General features: G+C 40.8%; 1 protein-coding gene across 1 annotated transcript in view; it reads left to right on the top strand.

Moving 5' to 3' along the window:
• Ccdc178 (coiled-coil domain containing 178) overlaps positions 1–24800 on the top strand; it is a 323923-nt gene that overhangs the window by 97993 nt on the left and 201130 nt on the right. The window contains exons 13-18 of the mRNA XM_036205197.1: positions 8757–8940; positions 18324–18386; positions 19427–19588; positions 21071–21184; positions 22929–23074; positions 24206–24365. Coding sequence (XP_036061090.1) covers positions 8757–8940; positions 18324–18386; positions 19427–19588; positions 21071–21184; positions 22929–23074; positions 24206–24365 — 829 coding nt within the window. The remainder of the gene's footprint in view (positions 1–8756; positions 8941–18323; positions 18387–19426; positions 19589–21070; positions 21185–22928; positions 23075–24205; positions 24366–24800) is intronic.

Raw genomic sequence — 24800 nt, 5'->3', positions numbered from 1 at the left:
ACGAATTGATAAGGCGGCTTGTGCCCGAGATCTGTCCAGACCTCCGGGAGGTCTTGGCTCCGGATCATGTTTATTTTTCGTTTTTGTCTCTCCGCTACAGACATGGGAAATAAGTTTTCCAACTCGATCAGCCCTACTTACAGATTCCTAAGCTTATCCGTCTCTGTACTGAGAGATGGCCCAAGTATGCTTTAAAAAATAACAAAAAATCCCAATCTTTTACGGGAGTTATCTAATTCTGGCCAGCGAACAGGCAAATGGAAAGAGTTGCTCTTTATCTTAGCTTTCTCTCTCTCTAAAAGCTCTAAAAAGGTAACCATGGCTTGTGATTCTTCCGCCAACCAGCACGCACCTCCTGCTGGCCGTCACGGATGGTGGCCAGCCACGAGAAGTGCGGCTTTCCATTATTGATACCGCCACGATTTTTCACACTGAGTCTGCTGTTCTAATGGCTGAAATCTGAGCTATATGTTTACGACGGACAATCCCGGGGGTTGTCCAGGCTGTGCTGGCATTGGCAGGCACATTTTTGCTCGGAGCAAGAATGGCGTCTGGGTCTACCGGGTGGATCCACGGCAGCACAGTTGCAGCTCTTAGCTGAGCTTAGATCTTACTTCATTCTCAGGACGACGCCTGAGTTGAAGTCTGATCCCGGTTTGTTATTTTAATTTTTTATTTTCCACTCAGTTACAGCCATGGGACAGAGGGCATATACCACCCACTTACATTGGCGGATGGGGCGGTACCGGTAAATATGGCCGCTTAACAGCTTTGCGGTACCGGTAAACCTGACCACATAACAGTGTGGCAGGTACTTCAGCCAGTAAACGTGAAAATAAGAGTTGCTTCATCTCCAAACTTTCTGCTAAAGCTCTAAATCCTTTCTTCCCTTTCCCACTAAGGCGTCTGCCACGTGTAACCTCTGTCTGACTTTCGCGCCATTGGTGGGCGGGCTCAAATGCACAGGCTTGGGCGGTTCCTAAGAATTGCCCTAACTCACCCTAACTCCACCCACTCATTCTCAAACTGCCTTGAGAATCACAGACGGGTCTAAAAGTAGCTGAGATCTAAACAATTAAGTTTACAATAATCGGGATGGCTCCTAAGCCAAAAGAAATCAGCTTATAGCCTCAAGCAAGTCTTCCAAAGGATCGGTTTACAGTCTGCCTACTGGCAGATCCTTCCAAAAGCTGTCCTTAAGCCACCAATCTTCAGGAAAAATTCAGGACATAGAGTAAAATCCATCTCTTGTTCCCGGCTAAAAGTTAAGTATCTGGAGAACAAGGCTCCTGACCCCACGGGCAAAAGAGTCATCTGTGGCATTTAAGGTGTGTCAGGAAAAAAGCCCGAAAACGAAATTGCCAAATGCTGGCACTCGCTGACTCCTGAAAGCTGTTGGGTCCCTGTTTTAAATGAAAAAGGCCATGGGCTAGCAAATGCCCTGCCCATCAAAAGCCTTGTCCTTGTGCTGCCTAGAAAGACAACCAGTCAGCTGACTGCCCCCAGGCGCCAAGACGCATGGGTACAGCAAGCTAAGACTTCCAGCAAACCTAGGCTTGGCTACAGACACAGCAGGGAACCCAGAACTCAGCAGGGAAGCGATCAATTTCATTCCTTCTGGACACCAGAGCCATTGACTCAGTCCTGGGAGTTTAGGGTGTTACTCCTTTCTATTGTCGGGAACAGAGGACAGCCTTACTTCCCTCACTAGATTTAATTGCACTTTCAGAGTTACTTAATGAAAAAGATTTCCAACTAAGATAAGAGCTCATTGTCTCATTTCAAAGTTACCGTCTGTGTTTCTCATATGCATACAGACAGGGCCACGATCTTTGCCTTGTATCTAATTAAAAAAAAATAAGTTCTCTTCCACTTTCAAGCTCCAGAGGACACCAGGATCCACTGCCTTGTCACCAATTCCAGAGGAATTTCCCAACTAGGGCCACATAGAGCCGGAGGCAAAAGGGACCGTAAAAATATCCAGGCGGTAAGGATATAACAGTTTGTCACTGTTCAATACTCAGTAACTGATCACCTGTGTTTCCCAAACGCTAAACTAGCAAAACAAACAGGTGCCTTAAATAAACCACCTCAAATGAGGCTTGTCTCAGGTAAAAAATTAAGCAGAGTACTTAAACATCACAGCCACCCTTAACATGTCTCCAACCAGACAGACCAGATCTACCTCAGATAAATGTCAACTCCAAAAACAAAATAATAATGAATCTTTTGTCTAAGCTTTTATGTCACCAGTGTTTTGTCAGATAGAAGGTTCCCAGCCACACCATGGAGGACGGACAGCTACAGGATTTCATCCCAGAACTTCAGGAGACGGCTTCCCCATCTCCCCCCAAAACCAATCAACGTCCACCATTCAGCCTGAAGCAGTCTTTGAGAGAAACGGCGTCCCATACCCATCTATCCACATTGTTTTTCTTTTTAAAAAACATGAGAGTCGGGAATGATAGACAATTACACGGTTGGGCTTGCCCGGCGGACCGCCTAACTATTTCCGGTGTAGAATAGCCATCTCCGGGTAAGACATCTCGCGGGACCGGGACTCTGTGGCCTTACATGGTTGCGTAAAGCGTGCGCGCAGCCATGTAATCTACACGCATGCGTGGAGTACCCACAGGAGTCCCTGTACGCATGCGCGGCCCAACCTTCAAAAAGCCGGCGCCATCTTGCGCGAGGCTCTCAGTCTCTCTCTCCCCACGTGTGTTTCACCCAGGCCTGTCACCTCTATCCTCTTTAATAAAACTCTCCAGTGGTTCTGTCGTGTTCGGGACGTGTTCCTAGCGCCGCACATAACTACATTACCTCCAACAAGGCCATACCCACTCCAACAAAGCCACATCTCCTAATTGTACCACTCGGTATGAGATCATGGGAGCCAATTTCATTCAAACTACAAGTAGCATAATTATCATAAATCTTAGTTTGTAAGGTGAGTTGTAATTGGTAATGTCAAGTTGATCAGTTGGAATGTAGATTCAGCATCAAACCCACACTTACCCTTTCACATGACTCCTGTCATATGTGGCCCTTTGGCGTAGCAAAGAATGAAAGTCTTCCTAGCAGCTTTCTAATGAGAAAAGTAAATCCTTACCCCTTCCTATCATGTTGATTAAATCGGCGCTTCTCATGGCTGGCCCCACGGCGGCCATGCCAATGGAGGAGAATGCTGGAGGACAGTCACAAGCCACGGTTACCTCTTAGAGCTTTATTGGGAGGGAGAGGGAGAGAGGGAGAGAAGGAGAGAGGGAGAGGGAGGACCAGAGAAACAGAGAGACTGAGCGGAGGGAAGAGAGCAGGAAGAGAAAAGGGAGACACACAGAGGACCTGCCCACCTTTTAGGCTGGGCTGCCATCCCAGGCTGATGACGTAATTAAGGACAGAATCCTTACAATCATTACAAACAAAAACCTATTTTGAATAATCAGTGTTTTCTTAAATATGAAATTAGCACAAAATGGAGAAAATTTTGTCAATTAAATCACTGCATTTACTGAATGAGAGGGTAAGACATAACAAAATGAAAGCTGTGTATAGTGGCTTTTTATCTGCAAATATAAAGTGGTGAAGAAAATCTGATAGATAATAAAACTATGAAAACCAGTGTATAGTTATAAACATATATTATAGCATGAAATTATTTCATGTTATTTATCAAAATCAACGAGGACAGATTTCAGTTGCAGGTAACAGATGAAGCTCATAACGTTCGACCCTTGATAGAGTCAGGATTATATATCTTATGAAGCATCAGTGCCCAGGAAAGCACACTAGCAGCTTCCTCTGTCCATGGTGCATGTTTTTTTTTTTTGTCAGAATGAGGAAAGTGCCTGGTTGTTCACTTTGAAATCAGAGGGAACTAGGATCTCTTTTTAATGGTTCTATTGTGATAAAACACTAATTATCACTTTCAATTCAGTCCAACAATAATGCATATAACCATTTGTTCTTTCTTGTGAATTCACATTATATGCAGGCTACAAAGTTGCTACATGAACAAGGAAACTTTGTGCCTCCCATGAAGCCACAGGGGGAAAAATTATTATAGAATCAATACTTTCTCTACTGGCTAATAGCCACAGAACAAATGCAAGATGTTGTTAGTGGCAGCTGCAAAGATGCAGTTCATTTTAGTCATTAGTACTGATGAGTACATGTGAGTTTGTGAAATTAATTTTTAGTTAGGATGGGTTTCACGATGGTATCTTCATGCATGTGTAGCATAATTGGTTCAAATTTGACTCCTCCCTGACTGCCCTCCATTGTCTACCAGCCTCCTCTCCCTTGTTCTCTTTCCTTCTTAGACATAGTCCTCCATTCTGCTCTTTCTTCCAGTCACACACATCCCACTGCTCTCCCTTTGCCCCATTCCTTCCCACTTAGGATCTTTTCCTTTTTTCTCATGGTCGCCTTCACAGTATCAAGGATACCTACAGACACAGGGTTCCTTTCAAAATTTATTTGCATGTTTTCTGATCATGGTCCTCTGTCTACAGAGAGGCTGAACTTGTGGTTATTTTCCATTTAGAAATAGTGCAGCCTTAGTGAGCTTTTCACATGCACAATTTAAAACAGAAAAATAAAACATAAAGCTTTGCTAAAGCTGCATATCCAACCCCCTGTAACCACTTTGGAAAAGTCATTAGCAGCTATTAATATCATATGTCTTTCCAATTTTAGAACAGTAAAGACTAACTTGGTGTCTGATGCATTGTGAACATCCCTTGTATGTATGTTTGCTTGTTTGTTTTATAAGACAGAATCTCTCTGTGTAGCCCCAGCTGTCCTAGAACTCTCTGTGTAGACCAGGCTAGCCTGGAACACAGAGATCTACCTGCCTCTGGCTCCAGAGTTCTGGGATTAAAGGAGTGTGCCACCATGGTGCACTTGAGAACATACATTAAGTATGCGTTGAATAAATATTCTAAGAGGAAAAATTTCAACGTCATTTTATTATTCTGTGAGATAAACTTTAAGATAGAAAGACCAGTGACTTCACTGTTTAATGATTTTTTCTGAGAAATGGCTTTAGAGGGTACTATTTTTACTTAATGTAGCATATTTCTCCAAAGAATTTTTATGGCTTTATAATTATGATGCCATGAATTCTCTAAAGGAATAGATTTCTGATTGAGACCTCACATGATTCCCATAAAGGAAAATGTTTTAAAATGGGCTTATGTAATTATAAAACACATCAAAAAATATCCACCATGAATGACAGTTGACAACTGTATATATAACCCACAGTAAGTTGAGATAATAGAATGATTATATTGAAATCTCTATTTGAATGTACAGTCTAATACTTCTATTGTTTTAGAGCTTAGGTAATGGGAATGCTAGATACATCTCAAGTGAGTTTAAAATGGTTACAGTTACAGAATTAAGTAAAAGAACAATCCAGACAAATTTGCTAAATAATCCTCAAATATGTATGAAGAGGAAGCTAGACTCATGGCTACTTGAGATTTGGGTACAATAATCATTATGCCTCAGAACCTAAGACAGAATCCAGAATGCAGCGCAGAGGGGTGAAGACAAAACACAGAAGGACAAGGAAAGAGTTGCAGAAAACAGGAAAGGGACAGAGAGTGTGGAGGAGGCATTCATAGATAACGGGAGACAGTTGAGCATTTCCAAAGCTTAAGTCTTCAGATGGTACGATCAGAAATACAACTTTTTATTTATACTGCAGCCTATTCATATTGCAATGGCTATGACAGCTTCATGTTAAATTTATTCTACAGTAATAGGATCTGTAAACAGCTTTCCTTTCTATAGCTCAGGCACAAAGAGTAATTCCTACTCAAAATCAGTGGTTGCATCTGTCCTCAACCTCAATACAGTCCTCCATGTTCAGAACATACTTGAAGTTTCCAAGACAAAGTCTCACTATCACAGACTGTCCACAATCCTACAATCCTACCCCAGCCTCCTGCAATTAAAAGTATGTGCTAAGAAATATTTTTTAAATGCCTGTTTCATATTTTCCTTACTTGTTTTACTTTTGGGGCATTTTTCTATGTGTGTGTTTGTGTATGTATTTATATATAACAGGCTTTCTTTTGGACCACAAACCAGCTCCCAAATCATGTCACAGAGATTTATTATTAGTTATGAATGCTCAGCCTTATCTTATGCTTGTTTCTTGCTAGCTCTTATAACTTAACCTGTTTGTCCTCATCTATGTTTTGCCTCAGGGCTTTTTAACCCTTCTTTCCTTCTAGATGTCTTGTTCCATGTCTGACTGGCTGTCGGCTAGCTGGCTGGCTGGCCCCAGGCGCCTCCCTCTCTTTCTTCCTTGTTCTCTCCTCTTCTCTCCTTCTCTTTTCTCTCTCCTACTTATTCTCTCTGCCCAACAGCCCTGCGTATCCATCTACTGCTTAGCTATTGGCTGCTCTTCTTTTTATTAGACCAATCAGGTGCCTTAGGCAGGCAAGGTGAAGCAGCACATTTGTACATAATTAAACAAAGGCAGCATAAACAAAAGCAACATACCTCTACATGATTACAAATGCAGCATAAACAAATGTAACACACCTTTACATAGTTAAGGTAATATTCCATAACATTTGTGTATTTTCCTGTCCACATGGATACTCAGATGTATGTGGGGGCCAGAGACCGACCTCAGGTGTCAATCCTTGGGCACCATCCACCTTTATTTGGGACATAATTTTTCAATGGCCTTGAGTTACCAATTCAGCTAATCTGGCTGGCCAGTGAACCCCGGGGATCTGCCTGTCTGTGCCTCCCAGGGCTCTGTAGGTTCTGGACATCAAACCCATATCCTCATGCTTGCTCAGCAAGTACTTTACTGAGACATCTCCCCAGCCCTTGTAACGCTTTGTTAAATAAACACAGCTGGCCCCATTTGCTCTTCTGTTTTCTTATTGCCATATATTTATCCTTGTCTCTTTCTTATTGATACTGTGAGATTTCTCTACTTAGCCCCACCTGATTCATCTACCATTCCTGGGATCTCCATTGACTGTGCTCTTCTGAGTCACAACAAAGATAACTAAGATGGTATCAGGGACAACATTAATGTAGCTACTGATATAGAAGACAGTTAGGTTGAGTTTTGGCTTCAATATCTGTTTTCATAAGTGCCTTCCCCCCTATAGGCAATAACTGGTCAGTGAGTTGGTCTTTTCCCAGCAAGCACAGTTCATTGGTACTTTATTATTCAATGAAACCTTCAATATTTACTCTCTGGTAGAATAACGCCATTCTTTATGGTTGTCTCCCACTCCTGTTTTGATTTTTTTTTTTAGTGCCATTTTTGTTTTTATGATTTGGCACAACTTGAATGAATTGCTTATTCTTGTTCACTCATGTTTATTCTTGTGGGAACAAGAGGCCAGAGAATGAGTCGGTGTAGCTCATCACCAGTTATCTGCATTGTTTTTGCACCCTGCTGGAGTATGTCTTTCTATATGCTGTGAATATATGTTGTTCCCATCGGTTAATAAATAAGCTGCTTTGGCCTATGGCAAGGCAGCTCAGAGGCAGGAGGGAAACCCAGGGAGAGATACAGGAAAGAGAAAAGCAGAGTGAGGGAGACGCCAGCTGCCATAGAAGGGGCAGCAAGATGCCAGCAGACCTGTAAAGCTTCGGAACATGTGGCAAAACATAGATTAATCAAAATGGGTTAACTTAAGATATAAGAGCTAGCTATCAAGAGGCCTGCCATAGGCCATACAGTTTGTAAATAATATTAAGCCTCTGAGTGATTATTTTATAAGTGGCTGCAGGACCTTGGGGCTGGACAGAACCAGAGAAACTTTCCAGCAACATTTCCCTGTGTCTGGGTGGTTGTTCTTTGAGCAAAGGTTCTTGAACCATGTTCCACATCAGTGCCACCTAGGGACTAATTCAGATCTGTCCTACACTTCCTGACTCAAGCAGAGCCCAGCAGTCTGTAACTGAGTAAGCTCATTATATGATGGGAAAGACTTTGCTAATTAATTTGGGTTTGCTTCCTCATCATGCGTTAGTATCATCACCCAAGGTGTTTGAAAATGGCCATGCTGGAACATTATCTCAAATCAACTATAGCAAATTTTTCTAAAACACAGAGCAATGTTAAATGACTCTCATGAGTTTGTCATGCTCCACTGAGCTCGAGAACCACTTCCTTCATCAATGTAGTTATGCAGTTCTCAGCTGGCATGATGTATCCTTCCCAGGAGACACCTAGATGCCTACAAATCCCTGGTTGCCAAACTGAGATGCTGCTGCAGGGAATATGAGATGCTGATCAACATCATTCAACACACAGGACACTCTTGGTCCACAACAAACTTCTCATCTCGTGCAAAATGCCAGTAGTGATGGGGTCTGGAAGCTAATGGCTTCAGTTTAAGTTTTCACTCTTCCATTTAAAATATTCTCTGCTAAAAACACCATTGTGTGAATCAAAAAAGTGATAGGCTGGAATGCAGCAAGGATTTTATGTTCAGGCTATGTGTAGACTTCAGTAGACCTGAAAAGGTGAGCACAGGTGCTGTTGAAGACCAAGGCTTTCATGACATTGGGTATAGCCTATCAATTAGGACTATCCAACAAGAATGCAAACAAATATCTTAAGATACAGGTTTATATTCAGATTAAAATTAATTGCTTGATCCTTTCATAACTTTGGCAATAAAGTATAATTTTCTCATTATTAAATATAATTATTCTAAGTATATATTTTCTTAAAAACAGTATTAATTTTTGCTTCTTTTTTATAGTGTAAAGAAAAAAGCAGACTATGAGGTTGAAATCCAGTCATTGCTAGAACTGAAGTTAAAGAATAACAATTACCTCAAACAGCTCTACAAGCAGGCTTATCAGATTGGGGCTGTTTACTACGTAGCAAAACATAAAACAGAGGACTTGGAGAACCAAATAGCAGAAGTGAGAAGAAAATTCAAGGTCAGGTAACCTTGTCATCTCTAAAATGTGCAAAAGGAAGTGATCAATCTGAATTCTCCTGACTTGATTTTACTTGGTAGTTAGCTTTTAGTCTCAGGGTTAATAATAATCCTTTGAGCCTAACACAGCATGTAAAAACTATATTAGAACCAAATGCTCATGTGCCTTGATTCACGCCTATTTGAGCAATAACCAATTAGTCAACACCTCCTGCCATTTGTTGTAATGCCAGTACTGGTTTTCTCACCTGGAGAACAGGAGGCTTCCATCCATCATATGCTTGTCCTTTTGTTGACTGATAAAGAACATTTGTACTGCATCCTGAGTAGTAGTGCTTGGACCTGAGTCCTTGTTCCTTTTGAGAAGCTCTCTGTCACTGAACTATGTTCCACATCACATTTTTCTCATAGGCATATTTTACTATTTGTTCCCATATACTGAAGTTAACCCAGAATCTCTGTTATCCAGAAGATAATTACAGCCATATCCCTTCTGAGTTATTCCTGGAAAAAAAGCCTAGAAAAATATACTCAGGGTCTAGTATATTCTAGAAAATATACTCATGTCATGGGAGACCCCATGACACCTGCTTTATTGTCTGGCCTTCTATGCCAGTCATCCCTCGGTCTGACATGCCCACTTTCTCTACTTTGCCTGCTTGTGAGTCTTTCAGCAGCCATCTTGGCTTACCAAATCGACTGTTATAATACTGCAGTACTCTTACTAAATATTAGTTTTTCACATTTGTAAAATTTGGGCTGGGCGGTGGTGGCACACGCCTTTAATTCCAGCACTCGGGAGGCAGAGGCAGGCGGATCTCTGTGAGTTGGAGGCCAGCCTGGTCTCCAAAGAGAGTTCCAGGAAAGGCGCAAAGCTACACAGAGAAACCCTGTCTCAAAAAACAAACAAACAAACAAACAAAAAAATTTGGATGGTAAGATCCCTTTTCTATGAAATTTTTGTGAGAAGAAAGAGATGTCTTTCATTGTTTACCTGAAGTTTTAGGCTTTCAACAGACAGTTATTGTCTACAGTGTGTTGTTTACACTCTACACACTTAATCCCATTTGTAAGCAAATTTAAGAGTTAAATGTCCACATTGGAAAAGATGGTAATTCCAGCACTTGGAAGGTAGAGGCAGGCAGATCTCTGTGAGTTTGAGGCCAGCCTGGTTTACAAAGCGAGTTCCAGGAAAGGCACAAAGCTACACAGAGAAACCCTGTCTCAAAAAAAAACAACCCCCCCCCAAAAAAAAAAAGAGTTAAATGTCCACATTGGTAAAGATTTTTTTTTTCAGCCTGAAAAGCAGAAAAGGTGGACCCATACTATAAAATGTGCTATATGTTGCTCCCTATTTGTCTCTAGAATGTTCCATCTACTAGATGTAATTAGGCTCCAAATTAGATGTTCTACATACAATATTACTATCTACACAGACGTTCAGTATTACTGTATTCAGGTGAAACCTGACAACCTGAAAATAATGAAGGTTAAGGATATTCTCAATATCATATTTAGGTAGAGCCAGATTGGGCCATTACCAGACTTTATGTTGAGGTCATGCCTGCCCTGTAGCAGCATTTTGACTCAGTGCGGCCAGAGGCAGTTCTGTTTTATCCAATTATTTCAGACCATTTTTTTTTCTTCATCAATCTCAAATTGATTTCAAACCTTATATGTGTTCTCCGACTTTCTTCTTAGCTCCTGTCCATTACTATTAGGTAAATGGAGGCTGATGGCCCATTGCGCTCCAGTTTCCAGACACACAGCACAGGGTCTTTATTCTGGACCGGGAGTCTGTAGCCCTATCACAGCCCTCTGCTGCCACCTTCTGGTTTCTAACTGCTAAAACCAGGCGGCAAACAGGTCCGGGTGAAGCCTGGCCAGAATCCCAGAAGCAGCTGTCTCTTTTGAAATCCAAGGCTCCTTACCTGTTCTTTGAAGTGACCTTTGGATCTCTTTATTCCTTTTCTCCAAAATCAAAACTGAATGGCTGCGACAGAGACCCTATTGCCTGCACAACTTAAAATATTTACCCCCTCACCCTTTACCAGAAGTTTCTCTGACCCCTTCTCTGAAAGATTCAGTGATTGGAAAAATAGGGACAGTCGCCGCCTTAAGCAGTGGGTTTTCACCCTGAAGTGGGCTGAGCACAGTGGAGGCGACTGTCCCACTCTGGAGACGTCACTGCACCCACGAACGTGTCTCTGTGGAGGGCACCGGCACCTGCTAATTGCTGGCCAAACCCAAAGGCAGTTAAATGTGGATTATGGGCAAAGAGCCTCAAGGGTCCCTGGCTCCTTGCAAGGAAGGAGGATAAAAATTGCCACCCAACCTCCTGTAGGAAGAAGGTTGTGGAGCCCTTGCATAGACTTTGTGTGTCCCTCCGCTGCCCTCTGCTGATAAAGCTTAGCGTCACCCCTTCCTCTCCCCACGAAGCTGCCAAAGAACACAAGGCCCGGCAATACGTCTTACATCAGAGTTGAAAACAGTGACTGACAGGCACAGAGAAGAGGTCAACACGCACGCACGTGCTTGGGTTCAGTTGGTTGGTGTGTGATGAGCGCTGCAAGGTGCACTTGTCTAGGAAAACCTTAAGTCTTCCCCAGTCTTGGTCTTCAACATTAAAAGGGAGTGCGTGGATGTGCTAAGACAAATGGTTAAGGGTGTTTGTTGATCATCCAGTGGATCAGAGTTCGGTTCCCAGCACCCGCATCCGGGACTTGCAAGTACCTCTAACGCCAGTTCCAGAACACCCGATGCCCTTGCCATCCTCTAAACTCCCCACGCACTGAAAACACAAGTGTAAACACACATTCAGACAAATACAAGTGAGGGTCTTTCATCCCTTGAACGTTTAAAGGTCACAGACCAGGTTCTTGACAGATTTTTCTCTCAATATAAATGTATTTACTTTGTTCATCCCCAGTTTAATTCAGGTGAGATGCCCTGGAGAGGGATGTGACATCGTCATAACACTGTGTAGAGGCACATCAAAATTACGTGGCATACATTATGTTTCTGATCGCTAGTGGTATTAAGTCGGATCATTTTGTTCTGGTTTCAGCCAATATGTCCATGCAGCCTCACCCCCTAGCACATAGCAGGTCACCAATTGCATATTTTGAGATGGTGTGCAATGCTTTTCCAGCACATGTTTGCTCAAAGGTCTTAGCATCTGTTAGAGGTTCAGAGTTGAATACTCTATTGCCACCGTTTTTGGGGCTCTCATTTGCTTTCCAGTGATCTTACAACTTGAAGAATGTGAGGACTGAGTCGGGGTGACTTAGAGGCACTTTCTGAGAGAAGGCAGGCTTCCTTTGCCACTGCCCCCCAACTCCTTTCTCCATGAAGTGTTGCTGCAGCCCCAAGGCTAGTGTGTCTGTCTGTCTTCCCACTATATCCCTGCTTCCCCATGTCTAGAGGTGGGGGAATATACTGCCATCCCGTTTCCTCCACAAATGCTCAAGTTGATGATTACAAATGAAAGTCTATGTGATTGTGACATTTTGATGGACCCCTAGAATCTGATGGTCTAAGAAATTCTAAAACTATGCTTTTTAGTTTGAAAGAATCCAAAACAGCTTGCTTCCCCAGCATCAACAACAAAAGTAATGTGTTTGTTACTCACAAACTCATTTGTTTTTGTAAATTATTCTTTTGGAGAGTACTGTTGCAGGCACAGTCCCTAGAAGGTCCCTGTGGTAAAGGCTTGGTCTCCAGAATGGCATCTATGGGGTTGTACGGATATTAAGTGACAGGGTTGTTGGAGGTTTTTACTCTTTTAGGGGCCTGCCACCCAGCACCCAAACAAATCGCACACAGAGCTTATTCTTCTTGATGAATGCCCGACCTTAGCTTGGCTTAGTTTCTTGCCAGCTTTTCTTAACTTAAATTATCTCATCCGTCTTTTTGCCTCTGGGCTTTTCCCATTCTCTAATTTCTGTCAATCTTACTCTTACTCTGTGGCTTGCTGTGAGGTGGGATGGCTGGCCCCTGGAGTCCTCCTCCTCCTCTGGCTACTTCTTCCTTCACTCCTCCATCTCTTTTCTTCCCTCCCAGACTTCTCCTTCTTTCTATCCTCTCTGCCTGCCGGCCCCGCCTATTTCTCTCTCCTGCCTCACTATTGGCCGTTCAGTTTTTTATTAGACCGTCAGGTGTTCTAGACAGGCACAGTAACACAGCTTCACAGAGTTAAAGCAATGCAACATAAACAACAGGAGCACACCTTCAAATAAAATTCTGTTGCACAGGACTTAGTAGATCTTTGTGTCATTTGAAGGTGTACCTTCCAAGGAGACTGTGGGATCCTGGTATCTCTGCCCTTTCTTCATTTGCTTCCTGACTATAAAGTGTGTAGTTTGGTCAAATCCAAGCTCCTGCCATAAAGTTCCTACTTGTCCTTGCCCTAAAAGCAAGGGGCTAGAGTGCATTGATAATTGATTAGAGCTCTGAGATTATGAGCAGAATTGGCTCTCTCCTCCCTATAACTCCTCCTTGACTATCTCAAGCTTTTGTTAAGACAGAAGGCTGACTAACTATAGCTATTCCACTTAGGGGCTGTGAAGAGACGTGTGTACACACACACACACACACACACACACACACACACATGATAAATGTGTGAACACACATACAGCTTGCACACACACAAGAACCTCCATCTATGATGTACCACTGCAGTAGGCCCCCAGAATCTCCTTACTCTTACACCAGTGGTTCTCACCCTCTGGTAGTTGAATGATCCTTTCACAGGGATCATGTATCAGATCTCCTATGTATCAGATATTTACATTATAATTCATAACAGAAGCAAAATTACAGCTTTGAAGTAGCAACAGAAATTTTATGGTTGGGGGTCACTACAACACGAGGAACTATATTAAAGGGTTGCAGCATTAGGAAGGTTGAGAATCACTGCTCTACACAGTTCCAATATGCATAAGCTTTATGCTTCCAACCACACAATTAAGCTAGGACATTATGCAAAAGCACATGTAAAGTAGTAGGATATAGCACATCCCCTTAAATGGTACCCAATAAACATTAAAACGGCAAAGCATTTCACAACCGTGGCAGCTCTTGGTCATCCCCCAGCTCCTGCCTTTGAGCCTTTCCAGCAATGGTGCAATCAGAGTTTGAGTAAGCCAGACCTTGTGTTAACTCACCCTCTTAGTAACTTGTGCTCATTTCCTTCTGGTTCTGTTCTCAGCAGCTGCATGATTCATGATACATAATTATAGGAGCACCTCTGCAGAGTTCATAAAACTTTGGGGCATATTTTGTTTCATAGCACACTATGGGCTTATTAGCAAACGGACACCTCTTCACACCAAGTCTCAGTTCCAGCTCTCAACAAACTCTAACATAGGCTCCTGCATCACATCCTTCCAAGACAGACTGTGGCCGAGCAAACCTGGTAAGGCTGACCCTGAAAGAGAGAGTCCCGAGAGGACTGGTGGCTGTACATGAATCCTGTCTATCACTCTGTAGTGTCCTAAGAATCTAGAAATCATTAGAAGTCGAGGCCATTAAGATTAAGTCCCTTAGTTCCTTCAGGTTGTGTGAATTAGCTTTCCAGTTCAGCCAGCTATGGGCAAAGCATTTGGACTGGGAAGTGGCTAGCTTTGTGTTTGGACAATTTAAACATTTGTCTCAATTTTCTGATACAAAAAACAAACAAACAAAAACAGATAAGAGTAGCTATTTTATATATTTATCTATGAAGTTATAGTAAGATGAGATACATGGTAGGCATGTTCCTATTTTAGCTATCTGTATCCATAGGCCCAGTAAGTCATTCCTGGGGCCTGCACTATTTCTCTGTCTGTGTGGAGCTGCCTAGATTCCTCTCTTTGCATGAAGCCATCCTCCTTCCTTGTATAGCTTAGACCTGGGGAGTGATACTTCGAAGGTCCCTCTTGGACTCTTCGGCAAACCTGGGACAAATCTGACGGCCCACGACTGCTCCCTGGATCTGTATGGTGTTGACTGAGAAAGTTGTATGAACTATATCACAGTTCAGGCTGTCTCACTCTACCCAGTCCTGCCTCAGTGCCCTTGTGTTCCAAGGATTTGGTATACACAACTTCTCAGTGTCCCATACACTGACCTGCAACCCAGAGTCAGTCTTCAGATGTTCCTGGGAATCTAAGATGTCAAGAGAAGTCACCCCATTTTTTGTGATACCCCTATAGCCTGGCTATCAAAGGGTCCTCTTAATCTCATTTGTCTTTTGTGCCCTCTAGGGTATTTGAAGGACAGCGGCAGTACCTCTAGGCAGCTTCCAGCATCTAGGTTATTGTGAGGGCCCTTTGGTCCAGTTGAATTTTTTAAAGAGAGTAGTGGTCCAGAAAGCCCTTAGGCAATGTGGCTGGAAGCATTCTCCCAGCCTCGGGTCTGAGAAAGTGAGAGCTTAGCTACCCAGGCAGCTCTAGATGGCCTCCCTTAGGGAGACCAGTCTGGATAAGAAAGGTCTGAAGCATGACAGAAAGCTTGGGGAAATCCCTCTCAGGTTTTCGAAAGAAACATGCAGGTCTGCGGATTCCTCCACTGGTGATTGGGTGTACATGTTTTGTATAGATACAGATTCCAAATGGCGATATGTCTTTCCTTCTTTAATTTTTTCTTTGTATGTGTATTTATGTTTTTGCAGGCTCATGTGTATGTGCATGTGTGTGTAAGGAGCCCTAGGCTGTGCTTCTCAGGAGCATCTACCTTAACTTGTGAGACAGCATCCCACACAGACTTAGGGCTCACCAAGTAGGCTAGACTAGGTGCAAGGATCTACCTGTCTCCACCTCCACACCACCAGGATTCCAGGAGTGTACCACCACGCCTCCCATTTTACCTGGGACCCTGAACTCAGGTCCTCACCCCTACACGCGGTCACTGCACTCCTTTTCTATGTCCCTAGGACCTCTCTTTCAACACAACTGTGCTTCCCTTGGTGGTTTCAGACTCCTGGTCTACCTCCCCATCCACTTCCTACATGCTTTCTCCTTTGCAGCCACAAGCTCATTTTAGACAGTATTAACTCATCTAAATAGAGAGGCTTTAGATACACAGTACACACTGGTTTATTCTCTCAGGAATTGATGGCTTAAAAATAAACTTTTGAAATTGAATGAATTTTAAGGAAAAAAAAAAAAAAAAACTAATACATCCACATTACAGCCAGTGGTTTAAAAGTACACTTAATGTCCTTTACTAATTGTTATAAAGATGAAATGATAAACTTGTGCAGAAAGTCCACAGATAACTGATAAAGGAATTATTTATTAAGGAGTTATATTGAGGAGCACAACTCACTAACACGGGATAAGACAAATCCGCCGCAGAGTCCTGGAAGGCTGAGAGCCGGCCCAACACTGCCTCTCACTGCCTGAGTCAGCCTCTAGCATCCAAGAACACAAGAGACAGAAGGGGCCTCACATGCTCTTCAGGTTTTAAGCTAGCCAAGCGTCCACACCACCCTAGGGCTGGTACCCCAAGGTCATAGGTGGAACAAATACCCACTACATCTCCCTTTTTTATCTAAATAAGAAAATTCTAAACCTAATAGAAAACTATATACAGTAGGAACGATTATTAAGTGTCCAGGAGAAGGGAAAGGTAGTAAGTACAATGAGCCTAAGCTGGTACTTGTTTCAGTCTTCGGCATCATGTCGCTCCAACACACACATGTGCATACACACACACACACACACACACACACGTGCACATACATACAATTAGTTTCAAAGATGTAGTTTGAAATTAATTTCAAAGAAAGCTTAAAGGTGATAGTGTTGTTTGGACTATGAAATACTTTTCTTCAGATTACAGAGACATTTTAAATTTTGTTCTCTTTAAATATTTAATTAATTATGAAACTATATTAAATCATTTCATGGGAGCATAGGTACCTACTTTAATTTTTAGTTATAAAATGCATCATTGTATAAATCAATTTCAGGTATACATTTTTATGAAGATACTACACTGTTTATCACCTTCACGTTTTCTTCCCTGGAGTGATGCTTTATTATTCTTCCTGTTTTGGCCAGTGTGACAGTTTTGTTGTCAACTTGACATGGTCTAGAATCATCCAGAGTCTCAGTGAGGGACTGGTCGTCTCCATCCTCTGAGCCTGTCTGTGTGAGAGTATCATGATTATATTAAAAGAGGTGGGAAGCCTTGCCCACTGTTGGTGGCATCATTCCTTTGGCAAGGGTCCATGTGAGAAAGAGCTGTGCTCTAGTGTGATACATTAATTCATTGTTCTCTGCACTGTCAAAGTGGTGTGACCAGCTGCTGGAGCCCTTGCCAACTTGACAGCCCACCAATGATGAACTGTGATCTTAAACTGTGAAACGAATAAACCCCTGGTCCTTTAATACACATCTGTCCTTTATCACAGCAACAGGAAATGAAACGATGGCAGTGTTCTTGTGTTAGTTTGTATTTGCAATCAAAGCCATTGTGTTTTGAAGGACTTTGTAATTTGTCATGAACGCAAGTTAACAAGCCACAAGTACTGGGAAGTTCTCTGAGAACATTAATAATGTGGGCCCTGGCTCCAACCCTACCTAGCTGTAATGGGATTGCTCTGCTGCTTGGGTAAAGGGTCTTAATTTTCATTGTTGTCCAAGTAAAGGAAAGGTGGAAGATGAGCTTACATACTTGCTTCTTTTTATTGCCTCTGTAGACCTGGAGTTGTAGCTCTGGGGTGATTTCTCTTTGCAAACTTGTGTGTCTCTTTCGAATCTGGAGCACAGCCTGAAGGTAGACCAATGCCTCCCTCAGATATATGACTCCAGTATAATCACAAGGCAGAGGACCTAGACAGTGACTTCCAATGCTGGGTTGTGTCATTTTAAAGCCACACTGAAAAATTAAGACCATTATCTAGGGAACAAAGGAAAACTGCTTTCTTTTTCTTTTGACTACTATCTTTTAAGGAATGATATTTTTTTTATAAAGAAATTTCTCTAGTCAAGTGGAGGCTTTAATCGCACCGTGCAAGCATCACACTTGATTATATCTATTTTGTTTTCAACATTCAAAGTGTTTATTCTGGAAAGTAATACTAAAATGAGTATGTTTTTCTGGGGGGTGAGGGGGAATGAGCCAGGGACAGTCTAGATTTTTCTCTGGTTTTTTTTTTTTTTTTAAGTTCAGGACTGTAAGATATAACCTAGATGAAACCAAATCCTGCTGTTTCCAGGTATATCATTTATATGTTTTACTTCAAATAATATCAAGGCCTTTAAAAATAATTATAATATTTTGCTCTTTATTCTGATACAAGTAAACTGTATCTTTTCTTAGTAACTGCTGTTAAAACTTACTCCTACATATTCTATGAATCAAGTCTCCATTTGACAACTTTCTGACATGCAGGGTAGAGAGGAGTTCCTGAGGAAGCTCACACGGGCTGAAATGGCTGCCGGGGTAGCGATTCAGGTAATACTCATTTGGCTTCTGCATTTTCCTCCTTTAACTTGTATTTTACTTAGCATTTTAAATTTGCCTGTAATGAGGCATCTTTTGTCACTGCTTGGTTTGCAAGCCAGCACTTTTCTCTCCTTAGCTGATGACAGTTGGCCTCTGTGTACGACTAGAGTGTCCGCTCATGCATAAAGAAACTGACCTCCCATGCGCATATCTCATTTTGTGGCTTAATGGGAAATTCTGCCAGTCTAGTGAAAGGGCAGTACGCTCTTATTCCTAACTGTCGAACTCTTTAGTTTGCTTTCTGATGATGTTACGTTTTCTTTACTTTTAGTGTCTCTCACTGGGATGTCTTTATTTAACCCTGAAAAAACAATGTGCTATGATATTTCTATATAAAGGTTTTGAAACGGAAGTGTGATAACTGGCCAAACCAAGTTCAGTTTTTCAACCTTGCCTATCCTTTAGAACCAAGCTTTGATATTCTGATCTATTCCAGAACACTTCCCCTTAGAAATACAAATATGTGATACTGTGATTGTTAGAATAGGAGAATTAAAATCACAAGGCAAAGGAGTCCAATTGCATGTGATGTGCAATTCTCAGAATCCTTAATCTAATGCTATAAAGCAACAAATTTGGGGTTGTCTCCTGTGTCTTTTTATAGATATTTTGTCTCTTGGGGAGGTGTCTTTTTATAGATATTTCCTGAATATTTCCATAGTTAGACAAGTCATTTTTGCCTAATAGTTTCTTATAACCTTCCTACTCCTTGGTTGCTTTTGTCTTACATTGCATGGATAAGATACATTCAAGTGTGTGTTGTTGGCAACAACTATTGTTCTGCAATAGAATGTTGGATCTTTGTTGTCTATTTGCTTTTTTCTCTCACACTTGTTCAATAGCTGCATGTTTAAAACACTGCAATCTCACCCCTTGCTTTTCCATGAGGGGCTGCAGTATTTGAGTTTCAGACGATAGCTTTAAACTGGTCTTAATAAATGTGTGTTTCATTAACAACCAAATAAATAACTTGCACTCTTGGCTGGCAGAAAAGATTGTATTCCGTTGAAGAAACTCAGTTCATGGAGATGCAGGAATTTTTGAGAAGGAAGGCACTCTACACTTTGGCTCTGACAGAAGTGGAGTTGCCGCTCCGCAAGATAGAAGCAGATGCTGTAAAAATCAGACTTATCCACCGTCAACACTCGCATGTAAGCACTTACAATAATTCAGTACACGAGCATTGACCCATAACCAATCATTGATTTTCAGGGATATTTAAGTTACTTAGTAATGTGTGTGAAGATAGGATATAGAAATTTATGGTTTCTTAGAGGGGAATCACAAACCCTCCAAGTTGCTCATGACCACTCTCCATTGACTCACTGAAGAACTCTACAACTCTCTAGAATCTATCTTAAACTATACTTGGGGCCACTGGTCTGAAACTGAGTAACTAGTGCCCTGTCTGGTGAGACTGGCCAACAGAGAATATTCATTGCAGTCTCCACTGCTTCTTAACGGGATGCTAAAAACTATGTTGGCTTGAATATAAAATATGAAGAATCTTGATATTTTCCAGGTAAGTTTCTGGTGCATGTGAAAGTTTAGACAGCTAGGGTGAAAAATAAAGCAAACGTGAACAAAATATTTTCAAAACTACAAGTTTCTGTCAGTAACTGATATTACTGGCCCTTCCCAAAGGAAAAAAATCATAGAAAAATATGTGTGCATCCTATCATTTATCTTTCAGAAAAAAAATGGAGGGTGTGGCAGGAGAGATACATTATTGTCTTTCCCTGCAAGGAGGACACACATATACTTGGGGCAATTTGGCAACATTGTGGGGTTTTTTTTTATTCTTTTGCAAATGATGGTGTAACTCTGGACCTTTGGTTATTAACAATCTTCAAAATGTCTTTTTTTATGTAAGTTATAAAGTATTCATTTTGACTTTCAAAGTCTCCCTATGAAATAGACCAAAAGGGCTTTCCTTGTATTACAAACTATGGAAAACTTGAGTCTAACCAGGTTTAGCAAATGGAAACTTCTAAATGGGTTCCCTACTCACACACATGACAAACATATGACAAGTACTAACCCTAGAGGGATAACTGGTTTTAATAATAACTCTCTTACACTAATGATTGGAGATTTATTAATTCTATCAAGTATCTCAATGTCATTGTCTGAGTATAGTACCAACAACTAATGACATTTTCCTTCATATTTTAATAATCTGGTTTTATATATTCTTTTTGTTCACCAATCATTTCTTATTTTATGTTTCAATAGCTAGTCATTTATAAGAACTAGCCATTTAGCACAAATTCTGGAAAAAATAAGCTTTTGTGCTTTTTCTTTTTGATAATGGTTTCTGAGAATTTGTGTTCAGAGCTTCGGTTTTAGTTGAAATATTTTAAACATTGTACTGCAGTGTTATAATTTCTATGTATGTTCATCCTTTTTGCTTATTTAACTGAAACAGGTTAGACTTTACATGACTTAGATAATTCAAACAAAATATTGAGATTAGATGTGCCACAGTTCAGAACTCATAGGTAGTGTACCTTTCCTTTCATATGTTAAAATAAACATTTTGACCTATTAAGATAATCACTAGGTACTATTTATCTAAACCAAGGTAAGTGAATCACAAATGTTAAAGGACTTAAACTCTGTGTGTCTTCAAGATGCTTCACGAGATACGGGAGAAGAAAGAACTTGTAAGAAAGAAAGTAGCTGCAACAAAGAAAAAATTGCAAAGAAAGAGCAAGAAAAGCCGTAAGGAACTCACAAAAACAGAGGTAAAAAACCCAATTTCCAATTTATAATTTCTCACATCAATGAAAACTCATCAGGGAAATATAATTGTGAAGCAATACCTTGTGTTTTGAATTGCTCTCACTAAATGGGCTCTGCACACACATGTCACACACACACACACACACACACACACACACACACACACACACACTACATCTATGTAGCCTGTCTTACCCACTCCTCTAGTGTCCAAGACACACAGCCTTTAGCAGGAAAATATCCCAGAGCAACCCAAAATTCATGCTGGGTTTGTGAAGGATCCGCTGCTCTTTTGAGCCACACAGTGACTTCTACATGGAGCTTCTAGGAAGCAATGAAGCAAAAGAAAGCTGAAAGGAGGAAGGAAAGAGAGGCCCAGGAGAAGGAGAAGAAGAACATGGGCACCTCCCACAGTTCTTCTCTCGAAAGGGTCTCTGCTGTTGGGGTATTGGTTAGAGGACCTGCGGGAACAGGTGAGGTGCTGAGGGCTCCACCCTTGAGACTGATCAATGCCTTTAAAAAGTTTTCAAAGGTCGCCACACTCACTCTTTTCTCCATGTGAGCACATAGCAAGAAGATAGCATCTTTGAAAAAGGGCAAGCTCTCGGCAGATAGCAGATCTGCTTGCCTTTTATTCCCAAACCCATCAGCCCACTGCACTGAAAGAAATAAGTGTGTACTGTTTATAAATGACCCAGTCCACTCCATTCTAGTACATGAACGTGAGTGACCTAAAACAGGAGGAAAGGGAAAAGGGGGAGGCAAAGAGAGGGAGGAAGGGAGACAGAGAAGGAAAGGGAAGAAAGGCTTCAGCTCTTAATCCAGGAATCTGATTTTTTTTAGTTTACAAAATCCTCATTTATCGGAAATTGACTAGAAAATGTATTCAGATATACACTTTGAATCATTAGTATAAATTATTATAATAGTGATGTATTATTTGACAGTATATATTATTATTATTCTTAAGACTTTAAAATTTAATTAAATTAAAATACACATTTTAAAATTTTTTCAATCATTTACTAGAAAAATGTTGGTTTTAGAAAGCATCTTCATTTAGATAGCTAAAGCCATTTTTTCTATCCCTCTTACTTTGGTCATGCATACAAAGACTTTAATTTAGTTTTATTTGGCCACTAAATGCTAATACTTCACTTATAAACATGTTAACCCTATTTTTATTGGTGGTGATTGCATGGAACCTAAGGTCTCTTAATTTTACAACACCTTATTGGAGGTCAGTTCACCTAAAAGACACCTCGGCATAGAATTAATTTCCTATAATCACCTCAGGAAATTGTGCTGACGAAATGCTGTTTTGTATCATTTGGAAGATGAGATCATCTGTGCTTAGTTGCCCTCCTGGCCACGTTCATCCTGTGCGTGTGAGAACCATAGCTATGCATGTGCACCTTGAGACAGCAAGCTTGTATGTTTTAGTACATGTGGCGTGAGGACAGGCTGGTGGCGACGTGGGTGGGAGAGCAATGAGCATAGATGTGAGTCTACCCTTTTGGGGAGCTCCTCCGATAATGTGAAGAGCACATGCTTACATCTTTGTCTGCCTTGCTGAGGGGTTGCTACTCTTTTATTGTCTGGATAACCCTGCAACCACACCTCTTACATCATCACCTCTGTACTTACTCTTGTGTTGTCTACATGGCTTGTGTGACCATGTCTCTGAAATCCAAAGATTTGAAAATCTAAGTCTTAAAAAGAAACCTTTGAAACTTTTTTTTTAAGGGAAAAGGTTCAATAATTCATCAAGAAATAGAATTCACCAAAAACAAAACAATTATTCTCCATGCAAAAAGCGTAGAACTGACGAAGGAGATAAAAGTAATGAAACTCGAAAAGATAAATTTTGAAGACAAACTTGAAAAGTTGAAGTAAGTTTTGTCAAAATAATAATCGTATTTCTTATGTAATTAACAAAATCAGATTTCCATATTTAAAATTTATTCTTAAGATGGTTCACATTTTCCCTCAAAATTTTATCGGAAATATGTGATAAATTATGATAGTAAACCATTTTTTATTTATATGAGCATAATTATACATTGCTTTGATTCTTTATTTCTCTCTTGGGTTTATTCTTGTTTTAATAACTGGGGATATTTCTCCTTTTCCACATCTGTAAACTTCTCTCTCTGGTATTAATAATAATTAATTCAAAACATTGTTAGTGTTTGTGAGCCATGTTTAAGAATTTATGGTTTTCCCCTAACCTTGTAGATTACAGTTTTGAGGGAAGAATTTGGAAAGAGATATTCTATAGAATCTGTCACGCGTTTCATGTGTTCACATCTCCCTACATTAATAGCCTCTTATGAGCTCACCTCATCAACCAGCAATGCTCTCAATGGGAAAGGGTTCTTGGCTCCTGAATGACGGTGCTCTCAGGCCCATGATGTGGAACATGTGTTGTCTTGTATTCATGTTGGTTCTTTTTCCTATTTTGTTAAATATTATAAATAGGCCTTCATAATGACTGATCACACTAGGAATGGTAGCTTGATAGCCAACAAAAATATTAGTATAGTCAGCACATGGGGGATAATTCGATAAAAAGTAGAAGTGGACCTGGGAGATGGCTCAATGTTACACAGAGAAACTCTGTCTCAAAAACAAACAAACAAACAAACAAACAAAAAAAAAAAAGAAAGAAAACACATTGTTTAAATTATTAAACAGCAAAGAATATTATAGTTCTGAAAGGTATAAACTTAAAACTATACAAGTTGCACTAAACTTACAAAGACCGGAGATTGGCTGCAAATCTCCTTCAGACTTTGTATCAGGTGCTTGTGTGGTCACTATGATAGACTAGCTGAGAGAAGGCCCCAAGACCATGCTACTCATTAGTGACTCTTCTGTGTCCACAGCTCAGCATTCGCAAGTGTTTCTTAAGCTTATTTATTGTTGACACCATTGTCTTATTGACTTCCTGACACTTTCTAGAGACTAGTATTTTTCCTTTTGTAAGCACTGAGCTCACATGTGAAACTCTTTCCACACAGGGATGAGTTCATCAAGCTGAGATTCGACAAGGAACACTCACAGGGTGTGTTTGACCACCTCAAGCTAGAAAAACAGCACTGTGAGGAGAGGATCTTTGAGGAGGACAAGATGTTCAGGAAGCTTGTTGAAATGAGACAGAGCACCCTGGCCGACATCCAGGTGAGTCCAATTTGAAAATGAGAGAAACATAACAATAGTCAAATAAGCATCACATCATTAATTTTGTTGACTGACGTGACAGGGATACTTAGATTTTAAAAATCAGTGTGTTCCTGCAAATAAGCCTGTGATTTTTCATTTTTCCTTCTGGAGTAAATGCTACATATTCATCCAGGACATCAGACTTTCCATGCATTCTGTGCAGACTCTGACTTTATCACTGTGCCTTACTTTATTTTCATGCCTACTGATGTAAAAATGTAGGCTGTGTTCATTCCAGAAACATTTTAAGGCTTTCAGTGGAGATATGAAGATGCTGCTACTTTATTTCTATGTAAACATTATTTGAATATGACAAGTCACTTTTATTGGGTAAGTGAGAATGTTTCCTGTTCTTTCCTTTAAAATTTTGTATAACACTTTGAAATCATATGC

Source organism: Onychomys torridus, chromosome 13 (genome assembly GCF_903995425.1).
Source record: "Onychomys torridus chromosome 13, mOncTor1.1, whole genome shotgun sequence".
Lineage (NCBI taxonomy): Eukaryota > Metazoa > Chordata > Mammalia > Rodentia > Cricetidae > Onychomys > Onychomys torridus.
This window is presented reverse-complemented; position numbering and strand designations above follow the sequence as displayed.